Source organism: Crocodylus porosus, unplaced genomic scaffold, assembly GCF_001723895.1.
Source record: "Crocodylus porosus isolate Cpor-Errol unplaced genomic scaffold, CroPor_comp1, whole genome shotgun sequence".
NCBI classification, from domain to species: Eukaryota; Metazoa; Chordata; order Crocodylia; family Crocodylidae; genus Crocodylus; species Crocodylus porosus.
Window position 1 is genome coordinate 82,645,911 of NW_017728943.1, and position 24,620 is coordinate 82,670,530.

Sequence of the window (24,620 nt, forward strand, 5' to 3'; positions counted from 1 at the left end):
CATCCTGTTTTAATTTTGGTGGTAGAGATTGGGTGAAAGTTCATGTCATATCTCTAAAAGCTTTGTAATTGGGTTTCTACATGAATTAAGTTGTGCTATAAAAAAAACCCCAAAAACAAAAAAAACAGCTCATCATTGAGATGACAACCCACTCCAAGACAGTTTCAGCAGTTTCTGTTGTTTCTTTGAGAAATGTTTCAATACTAAAAATAACATAGTACTACCATCTTAGTTTTCCTGCATACATTTATACAGCATTGCTCTTTGAGAAGTATCAGGAGCTGACATTTGTTTTAGTACAGTTGTTTTACAATCCTTATTTAGGTAGAGTCCTAGCACCCACTTCCTGTGAATCACTGGTTATGAGTTACGCTGAAAAAAAAATCTGGATTGCTTCGCCCCTTATGTGGTGTTGTGGGAAACACAAGTGCTAAGGATGTGTGGGTCTCTCCAGTGGAGACTGCTGGCCAAAATAATCCCAGCTTGCTTGCTTGGAGTGCAGGCACACTGATAGTGGGAAATCCATGAATAACGTATCTGATAGACTCACAGTTATTGTAAAGTCAAGTCATCCTTTTAAAGTACCTGTTGCCCTGCAACACAGCTGTGTTACCTATGCTATGTAGTCTTATGTTCCCAAATTCATGTTTAGGTGTTCAGGGTATATTTTGGATAACAAGTATGACATTTGCTGAACTTTTCATTTTATGAATTATTATTTAATACTCTCCTTAATATGCCCATTATGGTCAGTTCATGCATATTGTAGATTGCCAGCTGGTGAGTGTGCATGCCATTTACTTGTGTGGAAAATAGCAGTTCAGTGTAAAGTACATCAGTTCTTTCTTAACACATTTGTAAACATTTTATGTAGGGAGAGCTCATGAGTGGGTTTCTCCAGAATTTGTGCTGAAAGTGCACAGTGCAGTGGCTTCTTTAACCTTGGAGCTTCCCCCTGTACTCCCCGGCTGATGATTGGTGGAGGGGTCCTGTCACTTGCTGCTTGTTGCCTGCGCTTGATGGCCAGGAGGGGAAAACTACAATTTTTAAATATGCTGCGTTTTTCACCTTCCAGACATCAGGTGCGAGTAGCAAGCAGCAGGGCCCCTCTGTCAAACAGCTATGGAGGGGTGCACAGGAGGGAAACTCCAAGATTAAAGAAGCTGCTGTGCTGCGCACTTCTGGTGTGAATTCCAGAGATTCCAGCTCATGAGGAGTAGTGTGTCGTACTGGGAAGAGATTTGCTAGGTGGAAAAGATAACTTAAGTTTGTGTGGACTGTGCCTGGCTATGTTGAAAATACGGGCCCTGTACATGTGTTCTTTTGGGGGTATTTTGCCAGAAGGTAGAGTCAGATTGTATTATGTAACATTGCGGGTAATGTGGATATGTTTACTTTAGGGCAGTGGTTTTCAACCTGTGGACCCCTGGGGGTCTGCAGACTGTCTGAGGGGTTTTTGAAAAATGAGAACTATCAATCAAAAGCATGTGAATACCCATACTTACACTTCAAAGGGGTCCTCACCTCCATTCAAATTTTTTTGGGGGCCACAAATGAAAAAGGTTGAAAACCTGTGCTTTAGGATACAGTACAGTATAACCTCATAATTCCAGATCTCAGAAATCTGGCACTCTCAAAAATCTGGCACTTTTTAAACTTGGAGTGGCTGCTCCAGGACCAGCCGCCACTTCCTCTGCACCCCCAGATGCAGAGGGGGAAGCTTGCAAGGTTGCCACTGCCATGAACCACTCCGTTAACCGCCCTCCCTCCTCTTGCCATTAACTCTCCTCTCTCGCTACGTCATGACTGGCCGCCGCACAGACTTCAGAAATCCAAAATTTCAAATTTCTGGCAGGTGCTTGGTCCCGAGCATGCCGGATTCATGAGGTTATACTGTACTTGTTATGACTCTTTCATCTTAACTCTCATCTGTAAGACGATATTAACAATTTTTTTTCACTATATCCATCGTTAAGGTATGTTTACCTTGGACTTTGTAAAGCATTCAATAAATTATGTATAAAGTGTGCTGAATTGTCCTGTAGTTAGTTTAAGTTATTACTGGAGTATATAAGAGGAATATTCACATTTATAAATTCAGTTAAATCAGAAAACTGAAGAGTAACTGGATATCTGTGGAGGATACCTTATCTGGTTATTTCCAGTCTTTCTAATGCTTTGAGTTTTTATTGGTAATTATTTTTGTGATATCTTCAAAGATGTGAATATAATTTATCTGTATTTCTGGTTTTTTGAAGATACCATTTTGCAAAATTTTGAAGCATTAACCTACTTGATTGATGGAGATATATATTTTTAAGAGGATAATAGCTTTGGAGTTCCTCCTCTATAGACAACTGTATTTTCATTTGTCTATCCCTGTTCTGGCCTGTTGGTCACTTGAGGAGGACTTTCGTATTTTTTTTTCTGTCTCTTCTAAACTTCGTAAGGTAGGCTCTTGTTTCCTGTTCTTGAAGGAGCAAGAATGTTTGGTAACCAGAGGTTGGACCATGATCATACTGGCAAATGGCTGAAGATACCTTATACTTCAGAGGGCCAAAGGTATTGAGACATGAAAGTTTCCCCACTTGATTACAGACCACTTCATAAGTGTATATTCTGCAAGATATCTTCAGAGAAGCAAATTAAAAGGTGAGTGTTTTTTTCCCCCCCCCTCCACACTTTCCCCAAATAATGTAGTGGTCATCTTATAATTTTTATTTAAAACCCCAATGCCTCATTCTTGTTTAGATCAGTGGCTTTCAAACTTTTTTGACTCAAGGCACCCCTCGGAATATGTCAGCTCTTAGTTTGCACTTGCTTTTTGACTACAGAAATATAATAGAGCAATTTTTCTGTTGCAAAGAACTCAGAATGTTTTTAACAGTATAGACAACCCTCACTTAATGTGATTTTGGTTAGTGCTGTTTTGCTATAGCTCTCATTTAAGATTCATACCTGATTTCCACTGAGCACTCAGCCAGTTTCGCTATAGTGCTCAGTGGAATCGGAGAGTTTTGGCGGGTGGCAGTGAATGGGTTGAGTGGTAGCAAGCTGGGGGGTGAGTGATTGGCAGTGAGTGGGGGACGGGTGTGAGGACGGAGCCTGCGCCACTGTCTGGGTCAGAGCTGGCGGGGGCCCAGGGTGGGGCAGCAGGAGCATGAGCCTGGGCTGGCAGGTGGTGCCGGAGCAGGTGGGGGGGTGGGGAGAAGCAGAAGCAACAAGGGCTGGGGGGCAGGCGTAAGCATTGGGCCCGTGCCAGTGCCTGGTGTTAGGGCCGACAGGGGCCCATTTCCAGGGCAGGGCAGCAGGAGTGCTGGGGCCGGGGCCTGGGCCAGGGCCAGCGGAGGTCCATGCCCAGGGTAGGGCAGCAGGAACGCCAGGGTCAGGGCTGGTGGGGCAGCAGGGATGCTGGTGCCCAGGACCAGGGCCGGGCCAGGGCCAGCGGGGGCTGCAGCCAGGGCAGGGCAGCAGGAGCACAGGGACTGGGTTGGCACATGGGACCAGAGCAGCCAGTGGGTGGGCAGGGGGGTGAGGAGAAGTGAGAATTGGCAAGTGGGGGGTGGGTGTGAGTGCGGGGCCCACACTGGTGCCTGGAGCCAGGGCCAGCGGGGTCCCAGGGCAGGTGGCAGAAGCGCGGGGCCCCAGGCTGGCATGTGGGGCTGGAGCTGCTGATGGGTGGGTGGGAGAGTGAGGAGAGGTGGTGGTGGCGGTGGTAACTAGTTATCTCTATTTACATTAATTCCTATGGGGAAATGGGTTTTGCTTCAGGTGGTTCTGCTTAACGCTTGTTTTTTCCAGAGCCAATTAAGAGTGCTAAGTGGTGGTTGCCTGAATGGATTCCTATTTGAAATCTCTGGGTGATCTTGTGAATCATACTCGCACGCCTTAACAGCACTAACATTGCGTGGCACCCTGTGACAATCTTGAGGCGATACCAAGGCACCCCAAGGTGATTTGGTACCCTGTTTGAAAATCACTGGTTTAGAGTTACCTCCTGAAAGGTTTGAACCAAGTCATTTGCAAGAGAGAGGTCCAAAAAGTTTGAACAGCAGCCCTGAATTTCTGTAAAGGATCTATAAATTTCACACTGCAGCTAATGAGTGGGTTCATTTTTCACTTGAATAAAATAATATCCTATAACTTAGACCAGCACCAGTATTTGTATTAATGTTTAAAAGGAATTTAAACCACACTTAACTATATCAGGTAGTGGGGTGGGGAAGGAAGTGGGGTGGGGGAGGGATGATGACTCCTGGAGTCTCCAAGGTCCCTGGCTTCTCTTACTTTGCTTCCAAGACTCTTTCTAAAATATCATAATTATATTTATTTCGATGTTGATTAACAAAGGAGGGGATAATAAAGCAGTATTTCTACAAGATGTTGAGTACAGTAATCAGCTGCATATACTTTGAGAGTGTCATTTTAACATTGGAAAACTTGGGACGACTAGGATATTTAATTGATAGAAGAGATGGATATACATCTGAGGAGATAGCAGTTGCAGAATGTCACTTCAAGGTTTAGCTGCTTGGTTTTGCTGTATTTAAAGGCGTAGTGTGAATTCTGCACTTCAGAAGTATTAGTGGAGACCAGTCCTCACAGATCCTGCTGCTGAGAAAGGTGCTGATTTGGGGTAGTGCCAAACACTGACCTATCACATGCAATGTATACTGAAGCTGGTATACTTTAGCAAAAAAGGCTAACTGGGGTAGCGTTGAGGGAGTTCTTGTTTATATCTTACGTTAATAATCTGTCAGTTTTTATAGTTTATTTTGTCTCTTACTGTAACCTGCCCCGAGCCTTTGTTGGGAAAGGTGTCATTTGAGTCAAATAAGAAAATCATTCCTTTACTAGTTTACTTACCTATATAGACTGTCCTGCCAAAGTCTTCTCTAGAGGATTTTTTGGTGCACTAGTAAACGTTCTCACTGACAGCCCTGTTTGTGTCTGTGCAAAAGCTGAGGTAGAATTTATGTACCAGACCTTCTGCTAGTACATATCTGTATTGCTAAATTTTAAGCTGAAGTTCTGGCCCTATGTGTTCAGTATAAAATGAAACCTGTTCTGAAGAACTCACATGAAACACCGATCTAACTACCTGATTGGTCAGGGGTGCTTATTCTGCATTCTTAAAAGTGCTAATCATGTATTCTTTTTTTAAACCAAGTATCTGGGCTTTCTTCAAAAAATGAAACCTGTTCTGTCAGGTATTCAGTTCCCTGGATTAAATCATGGCTGTCCTCCTGCAGAATGGGTTTGTTGGGACTGCTTTACTTGACAACCATCTTATAGACAGGAGGTAGTGTGCCATAAATATATCCTTCCTTGGAGGTGGATTGACTTGTACAGTAAATTTAAATAATTTAAATTACCAAGTAGAAAGGATCAATTAAGGAGTTGATTTTAATAACTTCCAATTTGTCCTTCAGTTACTTTGTAAAGAAAGGTGTATTCTTGCTACTTGATAACATCAGGAAAACATTCAGATTTACAACTAAGTAGAGACTATACACTTTATTTGGTATATCTTATTTCTGTGTAGAATGATACGCTATGACTGTACATTGATTCTAAGAAATTCTGTAGCTTAATATGGAGATTCTAACTAATTTTACATTTTTAGTATGATCTAGAAGGGTGAATGCCATGTTACTTATTAGCTAGATTATAAGTTTTTTGGTCATAATTGGTATTGAAGATGGCAGAATTTTTATTTATATTTTAAACAGTGATGAGGTAACGTGATGACATTTCCTGGACTCGGGATAGATCCCAACACATGTCTTGTATTGGTAGCATAGCTCCTGGATCCCTTACAGGTCAAGCCTTTAATATAGTACAGTGTTGTGCCATATTTATAAAGCTTGGCCTCAAAAGTTTGGTATTTTTTCTGCTGATTTTTTCATATAGAAAAGGTTGTAGCCTGTAACTTACGTTTTTCATAGAGCTTCCTGGAGTCAGCTTATTTATTTTCATGTCTCAAGAGTTCAGTTCTTAACATGTTTTATATTTAAATTATGATTTAATTTTAAGTTTATTTGTAAATATTTTAAAGAGTTACAAATAAAATATTATCATTAAAAATATTGTGTTTTAATAATGTTTTATCAACCTTACTTCCTTTTCTGGAGTATTTGAGGTATTGATTTTTGGTTATTCCATGAACTCAGTATTGCAGTCCGAAACCAGTTTGGAATCTTGTTACTGTTGAGGAAGTCCAAGAGACTTTTACCCTAAGTTTCTGACCTAATTTTACTTCTCTGCCTCTCTCACACAGGGATGACATGGCTGATGGTCCAATATTTACCAGAGGCCTCCCATGTTCTCGAGGGCTGGAGCGATATCCCTCTCATGAAGATCGGCCATCCAGTCCTTTCATGATGAGACACGATGAAGATTACCGTAACAGGGATGTATACCTGCATCGGTCAGATTACAGCCCACACTATGGTCGGCGTGAAGAGCTGCCACGGGGATCTAGTAGGGATAGTGACAAACTCAGAAAACCTTCCTACCGATCAAGGTCAGAAGAGAGAGGTAGAGAAACAAAGCGCCCTCGGTATGAGAAAGATGAGAAAATGCACAGTATGAGTGGGGACCATCAAGGTTTCTCATCGGGAACGCGAAACTATCGCAGGCGAAGCCGCAGCAGAAGCCCAAATGAAGAATTCCGGGAACTTGAGCGAGCCAGGAGGAAAAAAGAAGAAGAAGAACGAAACAGAAATTTGAATCATGATCTGCCTAACAGTGACTATGGAATCCCTGGGTTAACTAGCACATTACAGTCTACTGACACTCAGTATTTGTACAGGCCTGATGAAATACCATCCATGCCCAAAAAGTCTATCCTGAAGAAACGTGTGGAGGTGGAAGTTGAGCCCCCCCCAATACAGGTTTGATTCATATGTACTCTTATACTTCCCAGAGACATCACTTATTGCTCCACTGCATTATTTGATCTTTAGTCTCTTGGTTTTTCTCTCTTTTGGTAGAACATATGTCCACTAGGCACAACTGGTGAGTCTGTGGGCTTCCCCCTGTTCTGGAGTTCAGCCAAGAAGCAGCAGCGCTCTTTTACCAAAGCCTTTTTGTGGTCACTTCCATTAGTTTCTTATGTTTCAGGGCATTCAAACTCAGGATATGTCTGTATGGCAGAAAACAGGACCATGCACAGACATCCTCAAGTAGCTCACGCAGTCCAGTCTGGAACCAAAAGCATTCCATCTGTGTTACTATACCATTGCACCCAGTTTATATAACTCAACCGAGAAAGGGACTTATTAGCTTGGGTGCGCTACTGTGTTGATGTGGTTTTGCTGCTTCACAATCTGGAATCGCTATGTGCTGAGCTAGCTAAGGATCTCTCTGCATGATGCTGTATTGCATCTTGCTTGACCAATCAATGGTGTGCAGACAGTTCTATCATAGATGTTTGTGGTTGAAAGTTTCAATTCTTTTATTTGCAGAGAAATGTAATCAAATATGAAGTGATTGTTTCACACACCCATGAAAGCATGTTGATGATGTACCAAAGTTACTATGTGACATGCTTGTCTTCTTTTCATAACCTTCCCATTCTTTTTTGCTCCTCCCTTAGCTATTCTAAATTTTTGACTGTAAACTCTTTAGGAGAAATGACCTTGCCCTTTTCGTTTTCAGTGGATGGTGTTAGGCCCCTCTTGGTGCGATGTGATAAATTATTCTTTTCTTTTTCTAGCGTGAAGACTTTTCAGACAATTCTACAGCCAGTAAAGATCTTCCTCTTATTTCAAGTCGCTCATCTTTGTCCCAGAATAACAACAGTACTCCTTTTGCTTCTGATGTGGAGAACTTCATCAAACGGTTTAACAAAGATTCTGCAGTAGAGACTCCAAACCAGGAGTTGCGTGATGGTTTATATGAGTGGAGCCCACTTTCTGCACAACCCAAAGACACCTTTGCTTTTGAAGAGAAGTTTGAAAGTTTCTTATGTCAAAAGGAGAAAACGGAACCAAAATCAGAGCCTGCAGATCGTCATGGTGACTTCCTGCTCCCTCATGAGAGGGCTAGTCAGGATGGGAGTGGTTTCTCCCGCATTCTAGGCTTGATGGCTGATTCTGCCAGTGCTCAAGAGAAGAGAAGACGCAGTTTCCCTGACATTGAGGATGAAGAGAAATTTCTTTATGGTGACGAGGAGGAAGATTCCAAACCTGAACCGGTCCCTGCTGAAAAGCCGTCGGTGAGTAGTGGGAGTGAACTTGCCAGCCAGAAAGCAAGTCCACCTCCTCCTCCTCCTCCTCCTCCTCCACCACCACCTGTAAAGCTAGATGCTCTGGAGGAGTCCAAGGTTGAGTATGCAAAGATCCATGATCTGCTTAAAACTATTGGGCTTGATATTGGGGTGGCTGAAATTGGCAAACTGGCAGTCCGTACCCAGGAGCGCCTTCATGGAAAAAAGCTGGCATCTCGTTCTCCTGACCGTCGCTCTTCAGACTCCCGCAGCAGACTGGAATCATGGGAAATGCACCGCAGTGACACGCAGTCTCCAGAGTCAAGCCAGCAGCGCCGTGCATCACCGCCTGGCCCTTACCAGCCATCCACAGACACCTCATCATCTTCTCTTCAGAAATCAGAGTGCTCTAAAAGCAAAGCTGTGGGCCATGAGATCCCTGTTGGCACACCAGAAGTACCTCTTCCTACTGCACCTCTAATCCCCTCAGCACCACCTGCCCCTGCTGGTTTGCCACCTCCCCCCACCTCTGTTTCCCAGTACCAAATTCCCAACTATCCCCGATTCAGTGCGCCTCAGATGCCACAAAACTATCCCCCTCCCACAATGGCCCCTCCTGGCTATGATGCTTATGGGCACTATATGGCCTATGCAGCCTCTGGCTGGCCTATGTACCCTCATCCCCAGCAACCTAGCCCTGCATTGCCAGAGGCTCACGGGCTGCTCACAATGACAATGACAGCAAACCCAACGCGCCCCAATCTCCGAGTGATTGAAACGGTCTCTATGGGCAATGATGCCCCTGATTTAAAGAGAGAAGACTCTGTACTTGTACCAATTCCCACTGCATCTAGTGGTCATCCCAAAGTGTCCATTCAGCTCACCTCACACTTATTCAAAAGCACCACAGAAAAGATTTCAGATGAAAAAAATCGGGCGGCTCAGAAGCAAAAGGTGAGTGTGTTACTTAGATTTGTAAGATCTTGGTTAAGCCACTCAAATTTTAAATCATCACTTGGGTTTACTGAGGTCATATCTATCTGTGTTTATTTTTCAATCTTAAAAACAGCAAAGCCTTTTGGTTAGATTGCTGGTTGCTGCTGATGCTATTGTTGCTGATGCTGGAATAAAAATGATTGGTTTTCTTCACCCACGTTTATGAGGTACTTGACCATTTGAATTTTTAAGCACTGAATTTACTTTAATGGAAGACTTCTAAATGTCCCTCAGATGTATTTGCTTTCCTTCCCCCACAAAAAATGTTCAGAGGGCAGTTTACAATAAAGACAAAAAACTTATAAAAGCAAAAGAAAGCATTAAAGTAAGAAAGTGTAACAACACAAAGTACTCCCCCTCCCTTCTGTCCCCTCTCTCCTCCCCCCCGGAATTCAACTCCCCTCTCTCTGACCTAGGAGAGTGTTTGTTAGTTTCTTCCCTCCCACCCTTGATTAACCCAACCTCACTTTCCCACCCACATTCACTACCTACCTAAAAGAAAACATTTTTTTCCCCTTTCTTGATCCTTCCCATTTGCTTCCCAGTCCCCTACCTTACACCTATGGGACTATCTCTCCACTTTATTCCCTGCCCCACTCCCATGTCCTTCCCAGGCCCGTACTGCCTTGTCTCTCTCACATAGGGGCATGGCTGTGTCCAGAATGTACTCCTCCTCCTCCTCCCCACAAAGAAACACATTATTCATTTTAAACAATTACAGCAAACTGTACAATATCTCCTCTTCGTCGATGCTATAGGGGTTGAGTGTTGCCCTATGGAGGTGCTCACCCCAAGGCAGCTTTAAAAAAAAACAAAATCTCATCTAGTTACAGGCTTCTGAGCTGTTGCTTGAATATGTGGGAGGGAAGTGCAAAGCTGATTACCTGTAGTCAGCTAAGAAATGGTTCAAGAATACAAAATGACTATGATGTAACAGTTTAAACATTAAGGAGGTGGAATATTTCTTTTTATATCAGTAGGATAAATGGTTGCTAGTGATAACACGATGTAAAGCTGTAGTTCTGGATCCTGTGCTTTTGATTTTTATACACGTGACAGGCAGGTGATCTGCACAGCATCTAAAAACCTCTAGTGCTCAGACTTGCCTGCCTATGGTCCATGGCGTCCCCTTATCTGTCACCTGCCATGACTTGATTATAGGGTCTTTTAACTGGGGAGGCTGCCTCCAGAGCCTGGGATGGCTTCTTTCTGGGTGCCTTAGTGTACAGCCCTTGGGGCTTCTCTGCCCTAAACCTGTGTGACCTCCAGCTGCTGTCATAGTCCATGGCTCACTGTTGTGTCTTCAAATTTTTCGTGCTCTGGCCCCCTTGGCTTTGACCTGCCAGTTACTTTAGCTGTGGACTCCTAAGCCTGGGCCCACTTGTGGCTTGGCTACTGAATCCCGGCCTTTTCCCACTCTCGTGTACTCTGGGGCCCCGTGTACTCTGGGCTAGCCCTCAGGGTTCCTGACCCCAGGCCAGGCTGCCCTCACTGCCTCTGCCCTCAGCCCTCCTGGTTCTTGACCCAGGCTAAGCTGCCTGACACTGAGTGCCCTACCAGGCACCTCTCCATAGCCTCCATATCTACCTCCATAGCCACAGTCCGGTCCTCAAGTTACCTAAACAAACATAAACACAAGCGTAGTCAAAATATAAGCAAATAACATCTGTAAAACTTCTTCTCTGCTCTGGGACAATACCTTGCTGCTTCCCCCTTTCCCTTTAGCTGTTTTGGTGCATCTGTTATGGGTAGCGAGGGTGTTTATGGGCCTATTTCCTGCAGCCAGTTTGCAGTCTTGGTATCCTTTCCCCATCTGAGATTCTAATGTCTGTCTCGAGGCATCTTCACGTAATCCCTGGTTACTTTTGGCCAGATCAGCATGGCTCTGCTGGCACTCTGCATACTGTTTCTCATAACTGGCCCTCTCAGCCTCCAGCCTGCAGGTCCAGACTACCTGCTTTGGCTTAGGCCTTGGGCTTATATGCCTTAAAGCCATGCCCTCTTGCTGTCATGTGGCTCCCCCAGCTGCACACAGGAGTTTCCCTTTTACCTAAGGGTCAGCTTGTGCAGCTTGGTGAAGCCCCACACAGCCAGCTTAGTTTGCTCCGCTTTCTTAAGAAAGTAACAGGAGCCCCTGGCTCCCTGTTACAGTGCATAAAACATTGATATTTACAGTGGTGGATACATTAGACATTTTTAAATAGGTATTAAAGGATGGAGTCAGTTTGAATGTAAATATTGGTCTGTGGATTTTTCCCTCTTTTCAAAATATTTTATAATATGTTAAAAAGAAGAGCTAGGAGGGATCATATTTTCCTTGGTATACCAAGTTTACATTGCATTTGACACCACTTCTATGCAACTAGTTTTACTATTGCCCTTGCATAGTACGGTTGCCTGTTACTGTGGATCATTCAGAGGGCAGCAGAGAGGGATGTTTTCTAGTAAGAGAATTTGATTTAGAACCACAGATTATTAGAGGGACCTATAAATATTCTCAGAACAGAGTTCAAATAGAGGTCATCTGTTCAAGTCTCTGTTCCTAAAATAAGGTAAAGGTACATCTTCCTTTCAGAGCTGCTGTCATTATGGCTATGCCCACATAGCTGTATAAACAGAATTTCAAGTGGAGAATACAGCATGTGGCAGCAAGAGGAGGGTTTATGCTGTCATATCTACAACACCTTATTGAAAGACTTAAGCTCTGCTGGCATTTTTTTAGCATAGTTCTTTCTACACCAATGTCTCTTAGCTTATATTGTTAGCTAAAGGCATAACATACTCCTATTCCAGTTGACATAGTATTACTGGTAGAATTTTGTACTGCTGATCAGGTCCAAAGGCTTTTTAACATTGATTTACATCCCCTTTTTTTTAATATGGGATGATGGCAGTAATAAACTTCTGAAAATTCATTGTGGTAACAATCTAGTTTGCATCTCTAGAAACAAAGTTGGAAGGGAAAATGAAAGAACTTACTAGGTTTCATTGAAAATGTGCATTCTGTACAAAAGGAGTACTATTATGTTAATAGAAGCTCATTTACATTTATCTTTTCAATGTTCCTTGAGTATTATCTTTAATATATTAAGCAAGATGTTCTCAGCTTCCAAGAGCCACATAGAGACATTCAGTTTCTTCTGCTGTCTTAGGAGAAATAATGAGTACAGGTGCTCAGGACTTTTCTGAGTAAAAATGGTTACTTGGGGGGAAGGGGGGGGAACAATCAGAGTTCAGTCATTTCTGGAAGAGTTTCTCCTGGGCAAGCAAATATCTGTACACATTCTTTTCTGAGAGAAGCCTCAGCACAGTCCCCCAGCATCCCAGGGTGCTTTGCTTCCCCCCCCCCCAGGTAATAGTGCGTCTCTTGCTGGACTCTGTTGCTCCAGCTGAGCAGGGAGCAGAAAATGCCCTCTTCATAATCCCACATTGTGCTACAGGGAGAGACAGGCTAATTCTGAGCAGTCTGGGTTAGCCACTCAAGGCTGCCTTGTGCACTGTTGCCATCTGTCTCTGGGCAGACTGAAGGAGTCTGCAGACCACACTGAGATGTATAAACAGAGGCCCCATGGCTGTGGAGTGTTATCACTGCAAACTCTGATCTTCAAGGGCTCAATATTTGAATGTCTTTGGGTAGGTTTTTCTACCAGGAGAACAAACCTGGGAGAATTCTCTCCCAGATCATTTGAACATCTGTCTGTGGTCAGTGACTTGACAGAAGATAGGTGTGTTTGTAAAATGTACACAGTATTTTGAGCAAAGGTAAGATAGGACTGAAGCAAAAACATGAGTTACTAAAACCAAGGGTAGCATAGAAGAAGAAAGCTAGACAAAGTTTATATTTTTTAAGTTTTCAGTGAGGAAGTGATGAGAGAATGTGCTGTCATCAAAAGTGCTCAATTTTGGATTAGCTGTGCTTTCACTGAAGTTAGTAGGTCAACATTAAGTATTTTGGGAGGGGGAAAACATATTTTTTACTTCTGTTTACACTGTAGTATTTCTTTCCTGAGGAACAGTAAATACTGTTGGGCTTACAAACCAATCAGGCTTGGTTTGTATACTGCCTATGAGCAATATTCTAAAAATAGATGTTACAAGCTTTTAGGGATACTATCCTGAGGCTTGTTCTATGTGGTCTTCCCGATGATTGGTTGATTGAATAATTTAGTAAGTTTAAATGAGGTTTTGCCGTCACAACATTTATCATCAGTACAATAGTGGTAACAACAGTTTGAGGACAAAATCATGTATTGATACAATGGTGATCTTTTTTTTCCATATCTTTCAATGGATTGAAAAATAGACACAGATAGAGTGTACAAAAATAACTTGGCGAGAAAGAGTCAGCTTAGTTTATTGTATTAAAGGGTAACACAAAAGGGTATTTTAAGAACAGTTATTTTTAATAACTAATATCCAGTGAGCTGTAATCCCAGGTTTAGCAGTCACTTAGACAGTTCTGTCTTAGCTGTGCTGAAAGGCGGTGGGTTTTTCATGCCCTTCTCTTCCCAACCTTGTTAGGTCATAGAAGAGAGAGAGAAGCTGAAGAATGAGCGGGAAGCCCGTCAGAAGAAGCTCTACTATCTCAAAACTGAGTTGGATAGACTGCGTAAACAGCAAGGTACAGCACCTTCACTTATTTTCCTTTTCTCACCAAAATGTGCTCCCAAGGCCCTGTGTGCAGCACTGCACTTCTTAGAATAGGAAGCATGTAGACCAGAATAATATGCTGAATTGAGAGAGGGCGTATTTCCCTACTTAGGCATCCCCCAGAACTCTTTACAGAGCTGTGATATAGTCACTTCATTATCTCTGTCCCTATTGGTGAGTGTAGCTGCTATGCTGCAACAAGTTTTTCAAGCTGCAACCTGTTTGTACTGAGTGCAGGTACATAGGTCAAGACTTTGTTTCAGCTTTCTAGAACGTGCCATTGGGCACCTTGACAAATAAGCACACTGTGCTCTGCATTCCAGTGTTGACCTGCACGTCACTATTTTGATTAATCTAATCTGGAGAGAATACATTTTTTAATACACCCAAACATTTTGGGGTAATTTAAAACTTTTTACTGAGTTAAGGCAGGCTTATTTAATTGTAGGGGAGAAGGTCATTTTAGAGTAGAGTTTGTGTCTGTTTACTGAACATTGTGAAGAAAGCCAAGGATTTTTTTTGGTCACACAATTTGAGATACTTTGTTCTTTGCTAGAAGGGCCCTTTTTATAAACAGACCTAATGGATCTAATGTGAAGACATCACCAAGAGCACAGCTTCATCCTTCACTTGTTCCTGGTCAAAAACATTAACATTATCAATTTAAGTTATTTTTATGAGTGGAATAATACTACATTTTAACATTATTTTGCTCTTGCACTCCTTACCCCTCCACCTCATCAATTGGCTCAGGGGAGATGTTGCGGAAGAAACGTCGGGAGAAGGATGGACACAAAGACCCCTTGTTGGTAGAAGTAAACCGACTGCAAGAGAATATTATGAAGGAGATTTCAGAGTTGCACAAGGAATCTGATGCAGCAGACAAGAAGCAATCTGAGCTTGACAAAGTAGCCCAGATCCTGGGGATTAACATTTGTGAAAAACCCAGGAAACCACCTGTGGAAACTAAAGATTCTTCAGAAAAAAATAGCAAGTCAGAAAATTTTAAAGGTGTAGAGAAAACGACATCCTCCAACAAGGTAAGTTCTTGGATCTATGTCCAAAACAGTTTCCATATTGTGAGGACAGAGCACTGGGGGAGGCATCTGTTTTCGCTGTTTCTTGGAGATCATTTAATCCAGTGGTGCTTAACCTCTCTGGCCCCATGGGCTGGATGAGTGGTGTAGAGCTAGTCCTCAGGCTGGATCCTGCACATGGGGTTTGTCTCCAGGCCTGATTCCAGTGCAGAGTCAGAACACAGGATCAGTCTGCCTGTATGATTTGGTGCCACAACATGACCCTGCACACTGGATCTGACCATATGTTGACGTGGGCCAGCACACAGGACCATGCCATCTGGACCATGAGACTCCCTATGGCTTTGGAAATTTGGTGGTAGGGGAGCAGTGGCAGCATTAATTGTTGCTGATCCTGCTCCTCTATCACCACATTTCCAGACCTGTGAGGAGCCATACAGGTCAGATGACATGACTCTGTGGGCCAGATTTGACCTGTGAGTCAGAGGTTGAACACCACTGATTTAATCCAATTTAGTGTCTTTGTATACTGGCTTTAGTAGCTGATGGAGATTAGAAGCAAATTTGCTAACAGTACAGCTTCCTTGCAGGCGTGGACGCTTTGCATCCGTGTCTTCTGAGAAGCTTTGGTGAGTTTAAACTTAGATTGAACAGTAGTGAAAAGTTTCTGTTTTCTTGGGTTGTCAACCCATTCACCAACCCAGGAGGGCCCATGGACTACCACTGGTTTAATCACATGGCCTTCAACCTATCTGACATGAGTGGCTCTACTGGGAGCTATAACCTCACTGACATAGCTCTCAGGATCATCTGAGCGTGCAAGCCTTCTTACAGCATTAAAATAGTTCATGAAGGAAGAGCTAAGTGATCAAGACTTACATTGATGTTGATATTTGCCCTTATTGGTTCACACCTGTGTTCACTTTTGAGGAAGACCATCGTTCCTCATATGGCCTCTATATTTAAAGGGTTGACAATGCCAGAATAGGCTTACTCCATTCCTGGGGACTGTTACTTCAGAATTTGTACCTGTGATTTTCATACAGCATCTCTGAAGGGTATATGAAAAATAGATATGTCGACTTTCTCATTGAGGAACTAATGTATTTGGTGGGCTGATGGCATTCATGATGAATGTTTTTTTCTGTAGACTTCACCATACTCTGAATTTTGCAAAGAGGAAGAGTGGCAAGGGGAAATGAAGGGTAATAGTTTCTCTTCCCTCCCTTCCTTCTCCCAGCAAAATCACTGAAATCAGTGAAGAATTTTAGATTTTTTCCCCCCCCTCGTTTCTCTTTTTTGGTTTGACCCTGAGATCTTCTTAGCCCTACTTCATTTCAGACCTACGTTTCTTTTCTTACTATAGAAGTCTTTATTTCTTTAGAGTATTCGAATCAGATGCAGAAACAGTGGAACTAAAGTGGTGATTATTCATTTAAATTTTCCATCATCTTAAATTTTCTTGTTTTTCTCTCTTGGGTCTTAGCAGGAACATAAATGTATTTTGGGATAAGTTTAGACCAGGGCTGCCCACTTCTGAGCAGCCAGGGGGGCATGCACACCATGTGGGCCACAGATGTGGGGACTGCACGCTGCACAGGCGGGTGGATTCCCTTTCCTGGCTCTCCTCCACTGCATGAGCAACCCAATTCCCCACCCCCAACATCCCTCACCATGCAGGCAGCCTGGTTCCCTCTCCTCTCTGATCTCTGCTGTCCAGTGAGCATCCCTCCCCTTCCTGTGGGTAGCCCCACAGTGCAAGTAGCTTGGCCAGCCCCTTCCTGGCTCCTGTAAAAGGAGCAGGATGTGGAAAGGGGGTACATGTTGGCAGCCAGGTAGGAGTCCATGGGCCTCATGCCACCCTGTTGGGAGGCACATGGGGACTGCAGGCCACCATTTGGCTCATTCCTGATTAGATTATGATGTGTATCACCATTGTTATTTTGACTTGCGTTTTCACTTTGTTATATCCATAATAAGCAGGTTACCCTTTGATGGTTGCTTACTTTAATTTGGAAAATTCTCTACCCTGGCCAGAAATTGCTGGTCTCTTCTGACAGGCACCTATAGATGCATAAAATACTAGGATTAATCTCTGACATTGCTCCCACAAGTTTGTTGGTAACTTCAACTAGTAATAATTGGGATTACGTTTTCTAAGAACAAAAGATTGCTCTAGCCCTGCTGCAAAGTTGAAATAAACTTCCTGGCTTGCATGTGTTTCTTTGTGTTTATCACTGAGTCTTGATGCTCAGTGTAGTGGCACAAAACCTCTACAAATAAATATGGAAGCTGAAAACTGTAGAACTGAACTGCCAGTCCTGCTGGGTTGCTTTCCAAAACAAGAGAACCCAATAAGATATATTTCTTTAAGGTTTTCTTTACAGTTTCTGTCCACATTAAAGTTCTATCCCGTAATGTACATGGTGCTTGCTTTCTGTTGAAATATATATACCTAAAAGGGTGCAAAGATGACTGCCATCACTCATCAGGTTGGCATGATTGTTCTAAAGGAAGGTGGCTTACACATTATCTTATAAGATCAAAATTATGTACGTCTATAAAATAATAGCACAGACAAACTTATTTCTCTGATTCCATGTATACAATTCCTTGCTTTTTGGGTAAATCATGTATTGATTTCTACATGTTCTCCACATCCACCAACTGACATATCTAGAACTACTAATCTAAGCCAGTAGGGCTGACTAAATTCCATTCTGAGAGGTTGTTTGATTTTTGTCTCCACATCAGGATTCCTGGTTAAAAATATTCCTTTTGACTAGTGCTTTAAAAATTCTAGGGTCCCTTACTGTATTGTTTTTGCCTTTCTAAGTCACTGGAAACCAAGTAGGTATCGAGTATCTAAAGCACAAGACACTGGTGTATCATATAAACCTCAGTAAAAGGGTTTATTTCTAGATCCTTTTAAAGCCATGAACCTGCTGGAGAGGACAGGCTTTATTTAACATTGCTGGATGTTATTTGTCAGATAATAGTTTAACTCAACTGGTTTGCTTCATTTTTGTTTTATTTCCTTGCAACTTAGTTTTACAATAACCACATACTGATATTGAGCTGCATTTTAGGTATTATCTAGTACTCTAATAATGTACAGATATTCTGCACAACCCTTGAATTAGGAAGGGCGCATGCCTTAGGGTATCTCCTTATTGGTTCCTTGATTACCTACCTACTATCCAGCCATTGCTTCTGGGAGTCTTATTGGAAGCTCTTCACTGTGACCACGCAGCATCTGAGCAATGCCTGAAACAGTGGAATTAGCCTGGGCAGTGACCAGCAGGTGATATATATATATTTTTTTGTGTGTGAATATATTTTCTGTTGGAGGCAGGTTCTGCATTCCAAAGCACCATGTGTGTCCTGCTGTGTCTTAGAAAAATGTTTCCTTTTGTTTAATTTAGGAGTCAAAAACAACTAATGAAAAGTCCAGAGGTAAAAGCCCCAAGCCTGCAGAATCCTCTTCACTGTCATCAAAGCATCCTTTCCAGTTGGCCAATATTTATGAATATTATGATGCAGGGAACCACTGGTGCAAAGACTGCAATACCATCTGTGGGACCATGTTTGACTTTTTTACACACATGCACAATAAGAAACACAGACAGGTATGTGTCAGGTCATCGTCTTCAAGTAGATTTCATGCTGCTATTCAGAATAATACTCTGAGTATCAATCACAAAATACCATTTTGCAGGAGAGCAATCTGGCAGGAATGTTGTTTGCCTACTGTAAAACTCTGGAAGTTTGTGTAGTGGCCAGTGCTTTTTTGATTAGGGAAACAGGGCTTTTTTATTTGGTTCAATAGGGAACAAGCATTAAAGATTATGCATTTCGTACTCTGCCATGTCTTTTACGTTTTAGCCTTTTCACAGGTTTCTTAAGAAGAAGAAACATTTTTAAAAAATTGGAAAAGGGGGAGGGAAAAGGGAGAATATTATTCTTGCAAATATTTTCATTGTAATTGTGATTTTCAATGTTGTAAAGTGATGTTAAAAGGAAAAACAGAAAGGTGTAATTGCCTTGCTGTTGCAATGTATGAGCCTGTATGCCTCTGTCACTGTGCAAATAGACCCTGGATCCTTACAACAGACCTTGGGCATCGAAGACCCAGAGTGAGACCAAACAAGATTCTATAAGACGCATTGATAAGATAACTGTCCCCGCCAAAGGTACGTTACTTCCATTTCTCCTAGATACTGCCTCACTCTGTCCTCCAGCAGGTTCCAGCTGCTCAAGGACAAGGTGAATTAGATTTAAATTGAGATTTAAATCATGAAGCCTCAATGTAATTGCTGTTTTCTGCAAAAAGTGCATTCTTGTTGTTTGATACAACCTTAATACATATTATCCACTACTCAGAGCTAGATGTAGGATTCATTTTTAGAAGGTACGTGCTATCCATTTTAAGGCAGCGATTTATTTTGATTTTTTTTTTTTAGATTAATTTTGCAGCTACATCAGAAAACAATTACGATTTGGTTATTTTATTTACCAAAGCTAATTGAAGCAGATACTTGTGAAATCGTTTGGAGGTGAACCGTCTCCAGCTCACTAGATTAATCATGTATATTTGGGGGGTATTTTTGCCATGCCATATTAGGACGATAACAATCACTGTTATGAAAAACAACAGGCATTGAAATTGTTTTGTTTAACTGAAACAAAAAACATATATTTTGGATTTCTTTTTCTTCAATGATTCATAGATGTTAGGGTCGGAAGGGACCTCAGTAGATCGTCGAGTCTGACTCTCTGTATAGGCAGGAAAGAGTGCTGGGTTCAGATGACCCCAGCCAGATGCCCATCCAACCTCCTCTTGAAGACCCCCCAGGGTAGGGGAGAGCACCACCTCCCTTAGGAGCCCATTCCAGATTTTGGCCACTCTAACTGTGAAGAAGTTCTTCCTAATGTCCAGTCTAAATCTGCTCTCTGCTAACTTATGGCTGTTATTTCTTGATAAAGTGCAGTTAGCTTTGCTGATGATTTCATCACACTGATGACTCATGTTCATCTTGGAGTCCACTAGGACTCTGAGATTCTTTCCGCTTCCATGCTGCTGTTAGGCAGTAGGTGTGCTGGACATTTTTCCTCCCTACGTGCAGCACTTTGCATTTCTCCTTGTTAAATCGCATTCTATTGTTTTCTGCTCATTTGTCCAACCTGTCCAGGTCTGCCTGTAGTTGTTCCCTGCCCTCTAGTGTATCCACTTCTCCCACAGTTTTGTACCATTCGCAAACTTGGACAGAGTACACTTCACTCCCTTGTCCAAGTCACTGATGAAGACATTGAAGAGTATAGGTCTAAGGACCGAGCCCTGCGGGACCCCACTGCCCGCGTTCTTCCAGGTCGATACCAACCCATCCACTACCACTCTCTGGGTATGACCCTCTAGCCAATTTGCCATCCACTGGACTCCATAATCATCCAAGTCACAGCCGCTTAATTTGTTCACCAGTATGGGGTGGGATACTGTATCAAAGGCCTTCCTGAAGTTTAAGTAAACAATATCTACCCCTACTCCTGCGTCCAGGTGTTTTGTAACCTGGTCATAAACGGAGACTAGATTAGTCAGGTGTGATCTACCTGCTATGAACCCATGCTGGTTTCCTCTTGGCATAATTTTTCCTGCTGTGTTCTCACAAATATGAGCCTTAATAATCTTTTTAAAGACTTTACCAAGGATGAAGGTGAGACTGACTGGCCTATAGTTGCCTGGATCCTCCCTTCCTTCCCTTCTTGAAAATAGGGACCACATTGGCCCTTTTCCAGTCCTCGGGGACCTGGCCCGTGAGCCACGAGTGCTCAAATATTGTTGCCAGTGGCTGTGCAATGACATCAGCCGATGCCTTCAGTACCCTTGGATGGACCTCATCCGGGCCTGCCGACTTAAATGCCTCAGGTCCTTCAAAGTGACTTTTCAACATCTCAGGGTCGATGCTTGGTAGACTGGCACCCTGCTGTTGCCTCTCTACAATCCCATTGTGAGACTTGTTTTGCCCCTCGTTTAGGAACACTGAGGCAAAGAACTCATTGAGGAGTTCAGCCTTGTCCCCCCTGTCTGTTATCGATTTCTTGTGCCCATTCAGTAGTGGTCCTATACTACCTTGGGCCTTCCTTTTACTCCTATATATCTGAAAAACAATTTTTTGTTATCCTTAACTTGGGATGCCATCCTCAGCTCTGTGGTAGCTTTGGCCTTTCTAATGGCCTCCCTACAACTGTGAGCTGAGGAGGTATAACAATAAACATGTATAATTATTTTAACAAAACAAGCATACGTAGTTTTGATTTTTTTAAAAACTATTTTAGTTATAAATGTGAAGTGTGTCTTTTAACAAAAATTAAATGGATTATTTCAGCCAGGTCAACATGAGAAACGTATGCAGAAAACTCAGTCTTTACCTTCTTCTTCCTGTTTATTCATAAATTGGAAAAGAAAGATGAGCTTTCTTGCTTTTTCAGTTCCCAAGCGATATCCCAATTTAGAATGAATTAGTCCAAAGGAAGAAAATATTTTTTTCTATACCTGCAGAAGAAGCTAGTGTTGTTATAAACTGGATTACCACTTCAGTAGTCTCTGATGAATCCAGGTGCTTAAGTGACTTTCACCAGTTCACTAGTGTGACTTCCTTTAAAACTTCACCAGCAAACATATATTTCTTGAATGGTTTACCTTTAGCCCTGAAATTTATTAAAGTTGGTATTATGGAGAGATTATTGCTAGATGTCTATGCCATAGCCAACTCCTCTTCTTCAACAGTTTAGGATTGACCTTGGTACAGAGTATTGAGATTATTGGCAAGAAAATGAGCTGGGGATAGTGCTTGATGATCCATTTATTTTTTTTAATGCCTGTAATTTAACTCTGTCATTGCATATTTCTCATTTCAAGGTCTCACTCAGTCTCTTCTAAATTTAAACAGCATCAGCAATAAAACACCGATTTCCCTGTACTTTGTTCAAAGCTATGGAAATAGGTTTCAGGATAGTCAGCATATGTTCTACATTTCTCTTGAGCCAAATGTTGAGAACTTTGGCTATGACATTTCCATCTATTTTGTCACAGTTTTGTTCACAAATTATCATCGGATTAGGCCAGTTCTCAATATATTGGTCAAAACAGTCCACTGCTGAGTTCCATTGCATGTCTTGTGGGAGAGTTAGTTTGATTCCCCCTGCTTTGTTCAGAGCAGCTGCTGCAAAGTGATTGCTATGGCAGTATTTTGCAATTTCAACATTAGCCTTTATTTCTGGAGCACTGAAGGGTTTGGTTAAGAGGTACATCAAATGAGCGCTGCAGCCATATGTTATTAGCTAATGGTAGCCATTCAGAACAGGTGTAAATGTTTTATTCTGTAGTTATTCATGTTGAAGAGCACATGGAATAAGGTCTCAGGAAAACAGGTGGGTTTTAACGTCCTTGATAGTTGCTTTTTCCAAATGTTAGGTGACTTTCTTACATGAAACGCTCAGATCTACAGATGAAGAACTAGGAGCTGGAAAGTGCTTGTAAAAGATAGTGTGGTATGTGTGGACTTGAGCAGTATTTCAGCTTGTATTAGGTAGTTTTGCTTTATCTGTGATGTTTTGATTCTGAGAGTCACTGAAACACATTCAGGGTGGATAACCTGATGGCTGCAATGAATGGAATGGGTTTGAGAAAACCATGAGGAAAGTATGAAGAGTAAAATGGTGCACTTCAGTCCTGGTAGCAGTTAGTAAATGTACTTACCAACTTGTTTTAATCTTCATACAACTTCAGTAATGGCTCAATGAGGTTTTGCTGTAGGTTGGATTACTGCAGCTTGCTTTTTGTGGGCATAAAAATGCAATGAGTTGAACTCTTTTAACAGAGTTGCCTGTTTCTCCAATGTTTGTTGCTGTTGATTTTTGAGTATTTTTTCCTAAAGAAGATCTTGCAATCCTAAGTGTTTTAAGTGGAATTTGTAGTTGATGTAAGTGAGAAAATAAAAAAGCCAGTTGATATTCCAAGAAGTACTAGTGTGATTGAATAAAAGAACTGAAAATAATTCTTTGTTATTAAGTGTTTTTAAAAAATGTAGGGAATACTGCTAGTGAAGATTCTTTTATCAGGATTATAAATAGCATTATCACCACTTGTACAAGTGCATGAACAGAGAAAATTGCCAGAGGTTTCATTGATCCTCATACTTGAGACACTTTTTTTTTTTTTGGCTGGCTTTTATTAAAGGTTGATTTATATTCTTGTACTATCTGATTGTTTTCTTTGGCCTTTTCAGGCTCTGAGTTTCTGATTCCTATCACTGGATATTATTGCCAGCTCTGTCATGAATTTTTTGGAGATCAGATCTCAGCAGAGCAACATGTGAAAAGTCATCCTCACAATGAGAAATATAAGGTTTGTACATTGTGTACCAGGAGTAAGCCATTGCTTTTTTTAGCTTGTACTTACTCTGTTTTCTTTTTCTTCTCTTTTATTAGAAATAATATTTGACTCCTTAATTTATACACTTGAATAGCTTTACCATTTAGTTCTGAGCCAAATAAATAGACTAAGAGCAAGAAGTAAAAGTTGCCTGCTATGATAGAGGGTCATCTTTCATGTGCATGATGTTAAAGTTGTCATGCTTCAATCCTAGGGCTGATTTCCAGACAGTTTGATTAAATATAGGAGAGAACTTGAGTACTTTCTTAGCAATGAGCTACAGAATCCTGGGTCTATGAAGCCCTGGTTCATGGTAGGAAGTAGTTTTCTGTTCTCCATAAAGTGCTGAACTGGCAAGTTTTAACAAATCTAAACTGCTCCAGAGTAGAGTTTTTATTTCGTAATTGCTATTGACACTGTACCATTTCTCTTTCACAGAAATATGTGGATGAAAATCCGCTCTATGAAGAGAGGAGAAACCTGGACCGTCAGGCCGGGTTGGCTGTAGTTCTGGAAACAGAACGCAGGCGACAGAATGAGCTGAAACGAAAACTGAGTGAAAAGCAGAAAGAAGAGAAAGATGAGAAGAAGGCAAAAGCAGTAAAGAAAGAGGAAACAAAGAGCACTCCAGAGCTGGGAGAAGGGCCTAATGAAACCAAAAGTACTCCAGGCAAAATAGATCCTGCTGGGCGAAAACTTGGAATTAAGCTTAAACTGAAGAAGGAAGAGAAGAAAGAAGAGAAGAAAGAAGAAAAGAAAGAGGAATCTGCAACTCAGTCTTCTTTTGGAAAGTTCAGCTGGAAGAAGAATGAGAGAGAGGATAAGAGCCTAGGAGCAGCTTCGGCTGTCCCAAAGGAGGAGAATGCTGAAGGAAACAAAGATAAGGAGGAGGGTAAGTCTCCGTCTGGAAAACCCCATGTGAAGCCCATTGAAATAAAACTTTCTGGGAAAACTGTGATACCACACACTAGCCCCTGGACACCCGTCTCTTCTACTTCAACACAAGCAAAAATTCGACCCAATCTGCCAGTTCCCACCATGATTCTGCGCAAGTCTGTAACTGCGACAGTAAGCAAGCCAGCACCTTTGAACACTTTTTTGTCTATAAAATCTTCTGGAGCCACCATCAAACCTCTACCTGTGGTAAAAGAAACCAATGCAGACTTGTTGCTGCCTCCAGATATCATCTCAAAAGCATTTGGCGGAGAAGAAGTAATTTTGAAAGGGACACAGGAGGATTTGAAAGTGCCAGAGAAGAATGAGTCTTCTCAGGCTTCTGAGATACCGCCCCCAC

General features: G+C 42.1%; 1 protein-coding gene across 1 annotated transcript in view; it reads left to right on the forward strand.

The window, feature by feature from the left end:
- ZNF318 (zinc finger protein 318) overlaps window positions 1-24,620 on the forward strand; it is a gene marked incomplete at its 5' end in the record, with an annotated part of 49,319 nt that overhangs the window by 17,092 nt on the left and 7,607 nt on the right. The window contains 8 exons of the mRNA XM_019548599.1: window positions 6,281-6,896; window positions 7,721-9,166; window positions 13,730-13,829; window positions 14,612-14,898; window positions 18,321-18,524; window positions 18,989-19,088; window positions 23,181-23,299; window positions 23,765-24,614. Of these exons, the coding sequence (XP_019404144.1) occupies window positions 6,281-6,896; window positions 7,721-9,166; window positions 13,730-13,829; window positions 14,612-14,898; window positions 18,321-18,524; window positions 18,989-19,088; window positions 23,181-23,299; window positions 23,765-24,614 (3,722 nt within the window). The remainder of the gene's footprint in view (window positions 1-6,280; window positions 6,897-7,720; window positions 9,167-13,729; window positions 13,830-14,611; window positions 14,899-18,320; window positions 18,525-18,988; window positions 19,089-23,180; window positions 23,300-23,764; window positions 24,615-24,620) is intronic.